Source organism: Chrysemys picta, chromosome 9 (genome assembly GCF_011386835.1).
Source record: "Chrysemys picta bellii isolate R12L10 chromosome 9, ASM1138683v2, whole genome shotgun sequence".
NCBI classification, from domain to species: domain Eukaryota; kingdom Metazoa; phylum Chordata; order Testudines; family Emydidae; genus Chrysemys; species Chrysemys picta.
The window spans coordinates 67,921,874-67,936,313 of record NC_088799.1 but is presented as its reverse complement, the minus strand read 5'-3'; the positions used below and the strand labels follow the sequence as shown (position 1 = coordinate 67,936,313).

At 38.9% G+C, this 14,440-nt stretch overlaps 1 protein-coding gene across 8 annotated transcripts in view; it reads left to right on the top strand.

Annotated features, from left to right (window-relative positions):
* DIAPH2 (diaphanous related formin 2) overlaps window positions 1-14,440 on the top strand; it is a 906,188-nt gene that overhangs the window by 707,287 nt on the left and 184,461 nt on the right. For all 8 annotated transcript variants that reach the window (XM_065557222.1, XM_065557219.1, XM_065557225.1 and 5 more), the window contains one exon: window positions 4,482-4,617. In XM_065557222.1, the coding sequence (XP_065413294.1) occupies window positions 4,482-4,617 (136 nt within the window). The remainder of the gene's footprint in view (window positions 1-4,481; window positions 4,618-14,440) is intronic.

Below are 14,440 nucleotides of genomic sequence, written 5' to 3'. Positions count from 1 at the left end.
TGTACAGCATGTAAGAGATGCATTAATTTTTTATTTGGTTCTTAAGGAAACAGAGCAGTAAGCTGGCTGTGCTGAACCAAAGAGGCTTACTTCAGTGAATCCTAATAATCACAAGGGGGAACATGTACTCACATTTTGCTTCAACTAGCTCCCTAAACAACATATAATTTTCCTCGATGAATCTATTTCTCTGCCAGGAGAGAGTCATTTGTACAAATAAGCTCAAATAAACTTTTCATTTGATCTTAAATGCGGTGGCGAGGAAAAAAAATATTAATCTGAAAGCTGTCTGGTTCTCTACACCAACAAATATACGTTTGTGCATTATATTTAGTCCATCAAATAGCTCATAATTAAGGTTTTAGCTAAATTCAAGAGGGTCATTTGTTTATAATATTTATACTTTACCGGAAATCTGAAATTATTGTTCCCATCTGCACTTTTCCTTCCTCAAATATTTTGCCAGACTATGGAGTATTAAAAATACGTAGAGAATTAAATATGTTTTCCATCTTTTTTTAATATCAGATTTATCCTGACCATTAAATAGACTGTTTCTCATAATCTCTGATATAACAAAGATATAGGACTAATATGTTTGGGGAAATAAGTACAGCATTCTTCATGAGCACTTTATATAAAAAAGTGATATCATTTTCCCTCCAAGTGCTTTTTTCCTTTTTCAATCCTTTAGTCCCTGCTATGGTAGCATCTCATTGTTTTAGCCCCAACAACATTGAAGAGTAAACCTTTGTATGCATTCATGATTCTTTCTGCATGAAAAAGCATTTCCTAACATCTGCTCAAAAGTTGTTTTTTCTTTGATTTTCACTTATACCCGTTTGTCCTAGCATCCTGGGTAAAAAGTGGAAACTTCATTTAAAGATTTTTATGCGCTTTAATCAAATCCGCTTTTAACATAATCCCAAAGAAGACAACTGCCACATGAAACATGATCACGCAGCCCGTCTCTTATACCTACCACTTTCCTCTGTAAAATGTAATCCTTATTTTTCTTTTGTATTACAGTGATCATTTTTACAAAGAAAAGTGGATGACAAAACCTCCTTGTAGAACAAAATAATTCTGAACCTTTTCATTAAAGACTGAAAATGTATCTCTTTGAATAAAAGTACAATTCATATGGTATATTGGTGTGAGATTTTATATTTATGTACAGATATTTTGAGAGGGAAATATTACATGAGTGCTGTTACAAATGTGCAGCAGGTACCCACAGCAAGACTTTTATTCGTAACTCTGAATTTTCTTTTGTTTTGCAACATTTAAATGTGACGTGACTATTAACTTAATACGTAGTGTTTTGTGTTTTAAGAGCAATGAATAGTTATGTAGTACAACTGGCAATTGGTGGTATATGGTTTGAGTTCTTGTGGACCTATATTGTAGTAACACAAACTTTCTCTTTTTAAAAGCAGTTTCTAAGTATAAAACATTGCCAGTATCGAAGCAGTGTTTCACTTCTGGGTAATTAGGTAACCTGACCAACAATCTGCCCAGAAAAGGGCATGGCTGGTGTTCAATACCCCAAAAAAAGATAACCTGAAATTGCACCATGGTGTGTCATAAGCAAAGAGCTTCAGCGCAGTCATCTGAAGGAGAATGTAAACAGAATAAAGGCCAGCAGAAGAAAGGAGAAATGAAAAAGTGTGAAGATTTAAAAATTTTAAAATCTGTTTTCGTCCTTTTATTGTTTCTTTCTCTAGCTGATCTCCTTGTCGTCCTCAGCCGGGAAGAAATCTTTGCCATATCCATGCAATTTTTATCACTGAACTCTAAAAGGCAAATTTTGCAGGTGAAAATTGACTCTTCAGTTTTCAAAGTCTGTGAACTTCTTCCAATGTCTTGCAGAAGCCCAAATATGGGGTGGCCAGATGAGAAAGATTTGTCCTTTAAACCAGTGGTTCTCAAACTGGGGCCGCCGCTTGTTCAGGGAAAGCCCCTGGCGGGCCGGGCCGGTTTGTTTACCTGACGGGTCTGCAGATTCGGCCGATCGCAGCTCCCACTGGCTGCGGTTCGCCGCTCCAGGCCAACGGGGGCTGCGGGAAGCGGTGCAGGTCAAGGGATTTGCTGGCCGCCATTTCAATTGGGATTTTTGTCTGAAGGAAGGATCAGGCCAAACGTAAATTTTCAGATACATCTTTTTCAGATTGCTTTCTAGGTTATGCCTTCCTACTATAAAACATTATGGAGTGTTCCTCAGTGTAATCACAGTATGTCAATGGCTGCTGGGCTACTAGTTTGTTAATCTGTGACTTTTTTTTTTCTTAAGGTTATGGGGATTTGCTTTCATTGCAGTTTGTGAAGTTGCAATTAAATTAAGTCTCTGCCAGTTGTGATCAAATGTGCAGAGACAGAACTGGCCAAAAAAAGAACGGATAAAATATTGTTTTCTTCTTTCTTTTCTTTCTCTCAAAATATTGTTGCTTTTTAACAGTGTATTTGGTGCAGTAAATACCATTCTTAAGGTCTAATTTTCAGAGGTGCTCTGAACTTTGAATTCCCTTGACATCAGTGGGAGCTGTAGGTACCTAGCACCTCTGGGGAAAAAACAGGTCATTTGCTACTAAATAGGGTGCCATATAGGGTAGGTTCTTTCAGGGTACATCTACACAGGGATAAAAGACCCACAAGATGGCCATGGCTGGCCTGGGTCAGCTGATTGGGGTTTTCAGGGCTCTGGCTACAGGGCTGAAAATTGCTGTGTAAACATCTGGGCTCAGAATGGAGCCAGAGTCATGGGATCCTTGACAGTCCCAGACCTCAGGGTCCAGCCCAAGCCCATGCATCTACACTATTTTCAGCCCACCAAGCCTGAGTCAATGGACCCGGGCCTGCCACGGGTTTTCTTTTTTTATCCCTGTGTAGACACACCAGAATAGCCCAGTGGCTAGAGCACTTTACTACAGTGTGAGAGACCCAAATTCAAATTTCTTTGCCATAGCAGGTGGAGGGGGGAATTGAACCTGGGGCTCCCACATTCTAGGTGAGTGCCCTAACCACTGAGCTAAAAATTGTAAGGAGGCTACCAACCTCATCACCACCACAACCTTCTCCTCATCAGGAGGTTTTGTGACTCCAGCCCAAAATACCACAATTATTTTGATTTAACATTTTCAAAACATTTTGATTTTTTGGTTCAGTTGAGATTATTCGACATAAATTTATAAATAATTTTGTATTGACTAAAACTGCAATTTCTAGCAGATAAACTATTCGCCAAAAATATTTAGCCCAGCTCTAACCATAATAAAGATGTGTCTTCACGAGCTCCTTAAATGTGCAGAAAGTAAGGGTGTTCGGTTGAGCCTAAAAAGGCCCGGTTATTTCATGTGTAAGGGGCAGCAGGGAACAACGCACTGAGATTTTTGAATGAGCAGCTGACAAGTGGGTGCAAGATTGCCAACATTCGGAGAACCCAGAATTTAATTTGGGTAGATGTGCAGAGGTAGGCAAAAATCATGCTGGGCTCTTTTTACCTTAAATATGTTTCTTCTTCTTTGTAGATTTGAGTTACGTCATTTGCGTGATTTGGGCAGACATAGAGGCTGAAATTTTTAGAATTTAAGAAATTCAGACAGATAGCTTCCCTTAGTGTCAATGCAGGATGTATAGCTAAATCACCTAGACTGCTTTGAAAATCTCAACCAGAACATTTTAGAAATTGTAAATTAAACTGCGGTAGAAACAAACAGAACTGTAGTAACTTGTATTTAAAGTGCCTTCACACTGGGGTCTTGCCTTTCTTCCAGCTTGCCACTTGCCATCCTCAAGGTTTCTGTCTGAGACAGTCTGATGTAGGTCCATTATCTTGCCTACATAAGCCCAGGGGGGTTGCTATAGAATAATTTCATGCATTTCCATCTCCCCATAGGTGTTACCTGCTGTTCTAGTTGTGAAGAACTATTTTAGTATTTCTAATCATCTTCTCTATCTCTCTCAAACCTATTAGTATTTCATGTTGCAATCTCTCCAAGGTTTGTATGGATTGCTACATGTTCGGGATCATTAGGTACTAACTCTTTTTTCTTTTCCCTTATTGGATACATGATAAAATAGTAGATTAACACCTCATTTCATTACTGGTCTAGTAGGCACTATGTATTTCAAAACCTCACTTTTAAGTGTGTCTAATCTAGGTAGAAATCTGCTTCACTTGTGCAAAATATCATCCTTCAGTAATTCTTTAACACAGATGATTCTTTAGTTTCCCACCTCCCCAAGCTGTAATGTTTTGGTTTCATTTGTACCTGATTTTTTTTTCTTATAGAAAAAGAAACAGGAGGTTTCACTCAATGCTATCAAAATCACATGCTATCAATGCTCTTCAAGAAGCAAAAGTGTAGCCGCAGTACGGGCGAAGTCTATACACAGCCATTTTATTTTAATTAAATTAGAATTTCCCCAATTTACAGTGCATAAATAATGGAAAAATCCTATTTTCAACATTTCTCATGCAGGAGGCACTGAAGGAAAACAACAAGAGGAGAGAAATGGAGGAGAAGACCAAGAGAGCCAAGCTGGCAAAAGAGAAAGCTGAACGAGAGAGACTAGAGCGGCAGCAGAAGAAGAAGCAGCTGATTGATATGAACAAAGGTAAGGCACTATTTTCAGTAGAGGAATTTGTAAACAGAATAAAAGATATTCTAGTTAAGACTCCTCCAGGTTAGTATGAAAAGTCCTTAATTGCTATGTTGAAAGTGCAGAAACCAAGTAAACTTTTCTAGTGTAAATTTTCTACTTTGGTTTGGCATACCTGATTTTCATGTTATTCTGCATCTGTCATTCACTATATACAATGTCTCTTCCAAGGCATTTTGTGGTAAATTATTGGCTTGTTTTCATTTGTTGCAGTTAATTGATTTCTTTTTATATGGATTTCCTCCCAAGAAAAAGTTTTACTTGTTTTGTTGTTAATTTTATTATGTAAACATCTCTATAATCAAGATATTGTGTCAATTAACGTCTTTCTTTTTGAGCTTGGAGGCTCCATATTGTAAATGGATGTTCTCCCAACAGTACTATTATGAGCTGAAAAATCTGGTTCAGCTGTGAGCCTAAATACAGAGTGACACTTCAGCATGATAAAAAGTAATGTGTTGAGCTTACTGGTTAGCTAGAATGACATTATGTAGTTCATGAGGGCATTCTATGAGAGAGCCCCAGAGGGAGAGGAAGGAGGAATCAATTGGCTCCTAATATCTATTTTTTGCAAAGTTTCAGAAGACTGCAAAATGCAGGCTTTACTTTCCATCTCTTTGGACTCCATAACTGAGGGAAGCAGACACAAATATGAATTAGATTGAACAAGAGATTACTTTAGACTTCAGTTGCTGTTCTCCTTCTGTGATCATTTTTGTGCTGTTGTGAGACTGAACTAATCCTTCTCAATCATAAAACATATAAAAATGCTCAGTATGTGACTACAACTTCTCTTTTCAACCCAGTGAACAAATCTGACATGTTCACTTCTAGCAAAATAATAGATTTTTTTTTCTTTGACAAACCTTATGTAAGGTGCCAAGATATATAAGTTTTGTACCAGAATGATGTTACAATAAACCTTATAATTAGCGTGAATTGAGGTAGCACTAAACTGGAGATCAATCAATTAGGAAGAAGTGTTTGAAATAAAAACATTATATTTTAAGTGAGTATATACAGTATTTGTAGTGAAAGGTAGTTTATTCAGGGATGCCTTACACTTCAGAAATATTAGGACAAAATTTTCAAAAGTGATCAATGATTTTGTGAGCCTTTATTTTTGGGTGTCCAGCTGGAGAGGCCTTTGGCCTCATTTCCACAGCACCCACAGCTCTCATTGAACCACAGGGAGTTCTGAGTGCTCCTCAGTTTTGAAATCAGGCCCAAGATATCCTAAAAAATGGAGTTCCCATGGTAACTGGCCTTCATTTTCTATGAAAACTGCTTTGCCACTATATTTTTTAAACACAGTTTGATTAAAATGTCTCCAAGTGAGTTTAACCAGGGACTTCCACACTATAGCACGCCTGGAAAAAAAAATATGGCTAAGATTTTCAAATATGACCAGTGACTTTGGGTTCCTCAATTTTTGGTGGCCCAACTTGAGACATCTTAAAATGGCCAGCATAGCAAAGGGTGTGTGTTGGCGCGTTCTGAAAATGAGGCCACTTGAAAGTGTCTCAAACTTTCACCCAAAAGTGCACCCAAAAATTGAGGAACTCCAGGTTACTGGGACTTTTGAAAACTGGGACTGGCGACATAATATTGTTCTTTCTTCAAGTTTGCTACACTGTGTAAGTCCCTGTCAGTCTTTTAATATAATTAACTGGTCTAGCAATATTCTGTATGCCCTTTTGCAGTTATTTCATATCTTCTCGCTTTGTAGAAAAAAATGGTCTACCTCTCAGCCTAGATTCTTTTTGCTGCCTTTCCATTGAAATCATAATTCCAGCAGTATGTCTGTGAAATTACATGCTTAATTGCAATGTATATGGGAAATAAGGGGGGAAGGGAAATAAGGACAACCCCAGGGACAGACCAGTCAGCTTAACTTCAGTACCCAGAAAGATAATGGAGCAAATAATTAAGCAATCCATTTACAAACACCTAGAAGATAATAAGTAGCCATCAGCATGGATTTGTCAAAAACAAATTGTGTAAAAACAACCTAATAGCTTTCTTTGACAGGATAAGAAGCTTTGTGTATGTGGGGGGGAAAGTGGTAGATGTGGTATATCTTGACTTTTAGTAAGGCTTTTGATGCTGTTTAAGTTGGACATTAGGAAAAACCTCCCTAACTGTCAGGGTAGTTAAACACTGGAATAAATTGCCTAGGGAGGTTGTGGAATCTCCAATGTTGGAGATTTTTAAGACCAGGTTAGACAAACACCCATCACGGATGGTCTAGATCGGGGTCTCAAACGTGGGCCACGTGCGGCCTGCGGAGTTATTTCCTGTGGCCCCCCATAGGCACCGATTCCACCGGCAGCCAAGCTCCCCCCACCCCGATCGCACCGCATCCCCGCTCCTCCGCCTACCTCCCAGCACTTCCCGCCGCCAAACAGTTGTTTGGCGGCACTTAGGACTTTCCAGGAGGGAGGGGAGAGGAGCGGGGATGCGGCACGCTCAGGGGAGGAGGCGGAGAAGAGGCAGGGCTGGGACAGGGATTTGGGGAAGGGGTTGGAATAGGGGCAGGGAGGGGGCTGGGTTGGGGCGGGGACTTTGGGGAAGGGGTTGGAATGGGGGTGGGGAAGGGGTGGGAAGAGTGGGGTGGGGCCTCATGGACTAGACAAGGAGTCTGAGGTATGAAGTTCAGCATGTATGATTCTTTGCTGTGAGTAGTTGGGAAGAATGTTTGTTAAAAGTGGCAACGTATTTTGTATTAGTTACTTTAAAAAGTTCCTGCCATTACAGCTATGTTGATAGACTGTTAATGTAGATCATCATCAGTGTAACAGGTGTTTATATTTTATTAAAACCCCTCTTCGCATTACAGTTTTTAAAAAGTTAATACATTGACTTTTAATAGCATACTATATTACTCTTTGTTTTTTTCATTTTGACTATACCTTTGTATCGTTATATGAAAAGGTTTCAGTGATGCGGCCCTTGGGCCAATGTACTAGTCCTCATCTGGTCCTCGTGGTGATTTGATTTTGAGATCCCTGGTCTAGATAATACTTAGCCCTGCCATCCGTGAGGGGACTGGACTTTTCTTTTTAGGGGGAAAGGGAAATTCTTAAATAATGGTGTAAAAAAATCAGGAAAAAACTAGGACAATCTACTTTCTGAATATGAATAAATTGATTCCTGACTAGTTTTCCAGAACATGTTGTTGCAGTGACCTTGTTCATGAATATGTGAAGTCATCTTACTGGAGAAATTTAATTAAATTTTCTTGTATATGTAACAAAAGCCATAAAACCATGGGTGGGAAAATTAATGCATCGTCATTTTGAATAAAGAACAGTATACAAGCCAGATAGTTGGCTGTGTCAACCAGTTGAAATGTGATTTCAGTTTTGCACCACCATTATGGAGGTCTATGAAAGAGATTGAAAAACAAAAATAACATCCGTTTGTTTTAAAGGTTTAAAAACTGTAAGAAGAATTTGACTACATTTTTTTAAATAATTCCTCTTACTATTTTACAGAAACATGATTGACTCTAGTTTACAAATATTTGTATTTTGATCCCATATGCCCAGTTATCTCCTGTAATTGAAAGAAATTGGAATTTGGAAAAAAGCACAAAGAGCCTGACCCAGCTACTACTGAAGTTGGTGAGATACTCCCATTGACTTCAACAGGGGCTAGATCAAACTCAAAAACTCTGCCAGGCCTGACTTGTGCAGTTTCTTCTTGTGGAGGGGCTGTCAGTCCTGTGCACTAGTTGAGATGAGGCCTTTAAAACCCACAGAGCTTGATGATCATCAAGAACAATTTTGTAGATCCCAGGGCTTTAGTATAGATTGCCAGTACTTTAATGTTGCTGTCCACCTTCCCACCTGGCAGCCCTTAAGAGATGTGTTCTATGTCTCTGCACATCCTCACTTTGAACAGTGTATGCATAGAGTGGAACCAGTATAGAAATATATTAGGGTCTTGTGGGTAATGTGCTATAGAATACAATTTCTTTCCTGCTGCTGTATCCTCTCAGACCTCCATGCTCTGTCCCAATATCCTGCAGAGGGGCTTCTGGAAAGTAGGAAAACCATGCCATCAGCCCACTATGCTTTGCCTTTCAACGTTTTACAAGCATTTCCACCCTTTGTTCTGCTTATGTTACATTTTGTGCCCTCCAGAAGAGGGTGCCTTTGGGCCATAGTGCCCAAAATAATCTGAATGTTCTGAAAGATAGTTGCCACCATCACTGGGCAATGAACATGTCAACTACACTTTCAAACCTAAATCCTGGTCTTCACACAGTTTTTGTACCAGTACAGCTATTTGTACTGGTTCAGCCTTTACTGTGGGTGCAGTTATAGTGATGCAAAGGTACCTTATACCAGTCTACCTTATTCTCTTCTCATGTGGGAATTGCTATACCAGTATGTTGCATCCACACTAAAAGAGTTGTACCACTTTAATTATATTGATATGTAGTTAAATCAGTGCATTAGATAAGTCTTTGTATAATTTATATTTGGCAAGAATGGCTAGTCACCTGTAAACACTCAGAACTTTGCAATGAGCCAAATTAGGACAGTTTTCTTTTCATCTAGGTCGGTGATCTTTCTTAGATGTGCAACTAATTATTTTTAAGAGAACATATTTATTAGATACCTTGCTATATTTGTTGACAGTGATAAATTATGTTTTCCTAATTCTTTCATGTTTTGCATTGTATTTTTTAATGTAGTTGTACAAACTTCCACTGTATCACTGTAACTTATGCACAGAGATGTACATATTCAAATTATTTTTGTGGTAGTCTTGTAAAAATTCTTGGACATAATATTTTTGGAAGCTTATGCACGTGATTTTGCCACAGAGCCTCTAAACCACATTACGTTTGTTTGTATGTTTTTTTGTTTGTACGTTTGTTTGGTTGCTTGTTTGTTTTGTTTGAAGTGACTTCTTCAGAGTTTGCTGTGAAACCACATACTCTAACATTATTTTGCATCTGCCTAGAGTGGAAAAGACACCATATTAAAAAAAAAGAAGAAGAAGAAGAAGCCATAGATTTGTTCAGATAAGCCTTTGATGACTTGTGTAGGCGGAAAACTCTGTTAATTCACAATATGATGTGAAGTCTTTTCTATTTAATTTCAGTTTAAATACAAATTCTTCCTAAAAGAATAAACTTCCATTTTATTAGATTAAGTTTAGTGAGATGTGTTCAACACTTGACCAATCACTAGGCTTCCTTTATTCCTTATTAAGTGTCCACTGTCAGCTGACAGTGCTGGAAATTTGTTTTAATATGTAGCCATATTAAGGAGATATTCTGGGATATGTGATCAAGACAGTTTGAGGCATAATATGTCTTGCTCATAACCATGAAGGAACTTTACTGGAAGTAGATTTTAACTGAAGTTTCGCTGTAATTTGGTCCTTGATCTGTGTGGAAAATACCAAGGTGTGGTTGACTGTCCACTGTAAAATGTGCTGAAACTACTGTATATAATACTCAACTGCCGGTAACTATTCTCAGTGACCTTGTTCAAATCTTAACCGGGGCCTGATGATGTAAATAACCTATCTACCTGTCTTCATTGCTGAAGTATGTGTTATCTTCTATAATAAAACCACTATATACCATAATAACCATTCCATGTGTTATACCTCTAGTGCAAAAGACAATTAGAATCCAGAACAATCTGATTCAATAAGTATGTCTTAGTTTGCCAAACGAGGTTTTTTTACTTGATACTTTCAGCTCTGCAGGGTCATTGCTGCTTATGAAAATGGCTTGCAATTTTTTCTAAGCCAACATGACACAGAAGTCATAGTGGAAAGGTGCATATGTCTTCTCAAGCTGTCATTTTGACAAGGTGACTCTTTTCACCCGGGAATATTTTAACCTAGCACTGTTTTTTTCACTCATTCTCTAACTATATCTTTGAATATAAAATTCTAATGCTCTCCTAAAGCCTTTCTGAATGGAGCAAACAAGTGCCTTCTGTTTTCCAGCTTCTTAGTTTACATGTCTAAAGTAATCTTACTGCCTACCTGCATTTTAAGGGCTGAATCAAGGATTTTTTTTTAAGTTTTGTTACGTGACTAGCATATTTTAGACATTATATAAATATCAACAGCAATAACAAATCCTGCTTCCTGCAGCTGGTAGGACAAAAGATTATAGATCAAGCAAAGGATACACTGGACAACATCTGTGCTAATCATAGAATATCAGGGTTGGAAGGGACCTCAGGAGGTCATCTAGTCCAACCCCCTGCTCAAAGCAGGACCAATTCCCAACTAAATCATCCCAGCCAGGGCTTTGTCAAGCCTGACCTTAAAAACCTCTAAGGAAGGAGATTCCACCACCTCCCTAGGTAACCCATTCCAGTGCTTCACCACCCTCCTAGTGAAAAAGTTTTTCCTAATATCCAACCTAAACCACCTCAACAGCAACTTGAGACCATTACTCCTTGTTCTGTCATCAGGTACCACTGAGAACAGTCTAGATCCATCCTCTTTGGAACCCCCTTTCAGGTAGTTGAAAGCAGCTATCAAATCCCCCTTCATTCTTCTCTTCTGCAGACTAAACAATCCCAGTTCCCTCAGCCTCTCCTCATAAGTCATGTGCTCCAGCCCCCTAATCATTTTTGTTGCCCTCCTCTGGACTCTTCTCAATTTTTCCACATCCTTCTTGTAGTATGGGGCCCCAAACTGGACACAGTACTCCAGATGAGGCCTCACCAAGGGGAATGATCATGTCCCTCGATCTGCTGGCAATGCCCCTACTTATACAGCCCAAAATGCCGTTAGCCTTCTTGGCAACAAGGGCACACTGTTGACTCATATCCAGCTTCTCGTCCACTGTAACCCCTAGGTCCTTTTCTGCAGAACTGCTTCCTAGCCATTCAGTCCCTAGTCTGTAACAGTGCATGGGATTCTTCCGTCCTAAGTGCAGGACTCTGCACTTGTCCTTGTTGAACCTCATCAGGTTTCTTTTGGCCCAATCTTCTAATTTGTCTAGGTCCCTCTGTATCCTATCCCTACTCTCCAGCGTATCTATCACTCCTCCCAGTTTAGTGTCATCTGCAAACTTGTTGAGAGTGCAGTCCACGCCATCCTCCAGATCATTAATGAACATATTGAACAAAACCGGCCCCAGGACCGACCCTTGGGGCACTCCACTTGAAACCGGCTGCCAACTAGACATGGAGCCATTGATCACTACCCGTTGAACCCGACGATCTAGCCAGCCTTCTGTCCACCTTACAGTCCATTCATCCAGCCCATACTTCTTTAACTTGCTGGCAAGAATACTGTGGGAGACGGTATCAAAAGCTTTGCTAAAGTCAAGGAATAACACATCCACTGCTTTCCCCTCATCCACAGACCCAGTTATCTCCTCATAGAAGGCAATTAGATTAGTCAGGCATGCCTTTCCCTTGGTGAATCCATGCTGACTGTTCCTGATCACTTTCCTCTCCTCTAAGTGCTTCAGAATTGATTCCTTAAGGACCTGCTCCATGATTTTTCCAGGGACTGAGGTGAGGCTGACTGGCCTGTAGTTCCCTGGATCCTCCTCCTTCCCTTTTTTAAAGATGGGCACTACATTAGCCTTTTTCCAGTCATCCCGGACCTCCCACGATCGCCATGAGTTTTCAATCATTTGCTGCTCCAGCCAGGGTAGTATTTACCCCCGAAATATTAAAATACATCCATATTAACAAAATTCAAATATTTTCACAAGGACAAAAGCAGGGTGATTTGAATAAGTAATGTATCAGTTAGTCACTCCCAGAATCAAGTATCAAAATTATATTTCCAGCAGTAAACTTATCCAAGATAACACACAGTAGTACTTTGTGTGTCTGTTTTTTGAAGGTTTTTAATTACAGGATCAGGTACTATTTTTTCACCCTGTGGTTGGATGGTTCCCTGTGAATAAAACATCTATATATGGGACTGTGACTTGTTCTGAGCCAACTTTTGTTAGCAGTTACCCCAGGATACACTGGCTGAAGTCCATGGATTTTTAATTTACACCAATGTAAGTAGGAAAACCCTCCTGCTTCGTTTAATGTATAATTTGGATGTTGAGCTAGGAATAATGTAGGGAGCCGTGCACTGAATAATAGGGCTGAAAATAAATGTTGAACAGTTCCCTTACTAACTGAACACTGCCAAACTTGCACATTACATGATGCAGGAGTCCTGCAGAAAATAGTATCTGTATGTAATCATGTATTTAAAGACTGTATTGTAATTGCAACGTAAAAAACAAAAAAAAAGTTCTGGCACCAAAACAGTTGGAATTGCTGAAGTTTGGCTATGGGAGGTGACTTTCAGTGTTGCTATGGAATTCCATTTTTATTTGCATTATGTTTTTAACAGTGATAATCTTTTTGAAAAAACTATCTGCAAATGTTCTCAATGAAAGAATAAATGCATATATAGCTGATTTAAAATCATAATATAAAATAAAATGAGGCCTGTCTTTGAATGCCAAAAAGCTCTCATATTTATCTTAGCTCCTCATATATCCCCCTTCACAGTAGTATCTGAATGCCTCACAGTATTTAATGTATTTATGCTCATAACACTCATGAAAGGTAGGAGTGTACTCTTTTCATCCCCATTTTACAGATGGGGAACTGAGGCTCAGAGATGATGGGTGACTTGCCCCAGGTCACATAGAGACTGTGGTGGAGCTCAAAATTGAACCAGATCCCGGGCTAGTACTCTAAACATTGAACTATCCTTCCTCTCCATTAAGAGACCTGAGGAATTTTGCAGAAATTATTTTCAAAGTATCTCATTTCCTCTGACGCTCAGTACATCTATAAAACTGGAGTAGTCTTTTTTTAGCTGTTCTTCTGCACAGTTTCTGACTTTCCAAAGGCTACTCTAATACATACATGCTACCATTCCAGTTACTTTGTACTTCATGACATTTGTGTGTTTAATTTAACATGTCAACAGTATGGTAACATTTTATTGTATGGTACATGAAAATAGGGAAGAAAAAAGCTCTAAAGATAGACAACCTCCCAGGAACCGAAGAGCCTACAACAGCAATTCTGATGCAAATGTTATTTAATCAGAAGCAGTTTTGCTCTTATTATATTTTATTAGCATGGCAATTAAAATCACCTTTTAACTACCAGTGTGAAGATAAAGGGTGGAATGAGCTGCCTCAGCCATAATTAGTATTGAATTAAATGTTTTGAAGGTATATTAATGTTTTCCCCTAACAAAGATGAAGATAATGGAAATGGAGTTCTTTGGTAGTGGTTGATGGCTATCTGAGATGTCTAGGTGTTCTCATTCTTAAAACATATGGATATCCCAATATTGAATCATAAGTCACCTATTAAAAATGTATCTACTCTATTAATGTTCAGACCGGCATTCGTAATAATAGCTGCATTTCACAGAACTGTTTCACTGGCATTGATGATGTAAAGGTACAGTGCAGAAGGTCACTTTCACAACTAGTCCCTAATGTCACAGCACTGTCTTAATTTTTATGTACTTATTCTGTGTCCTTCAAAATAAGCATGCAGCGTGGAAAAAACCCACCCTAAAATTAATTTGAGAAGGATATTGCTTTGTGACCCTATACTACTGCATCAGCATCAATATAACACTGCGTTGTGCTAACTGATAGTGTTGGCTAGTGGTTAGAACAGGATACCTGGAGTAATGAAACTTGGATTCTGTTGCCTACGGTACTAATGATTAGCTGTGTGACTCTAAGTAATTTACTAGCTTTATGCCTCAGTTCCCTATCTATAAAATATTAATAATACTT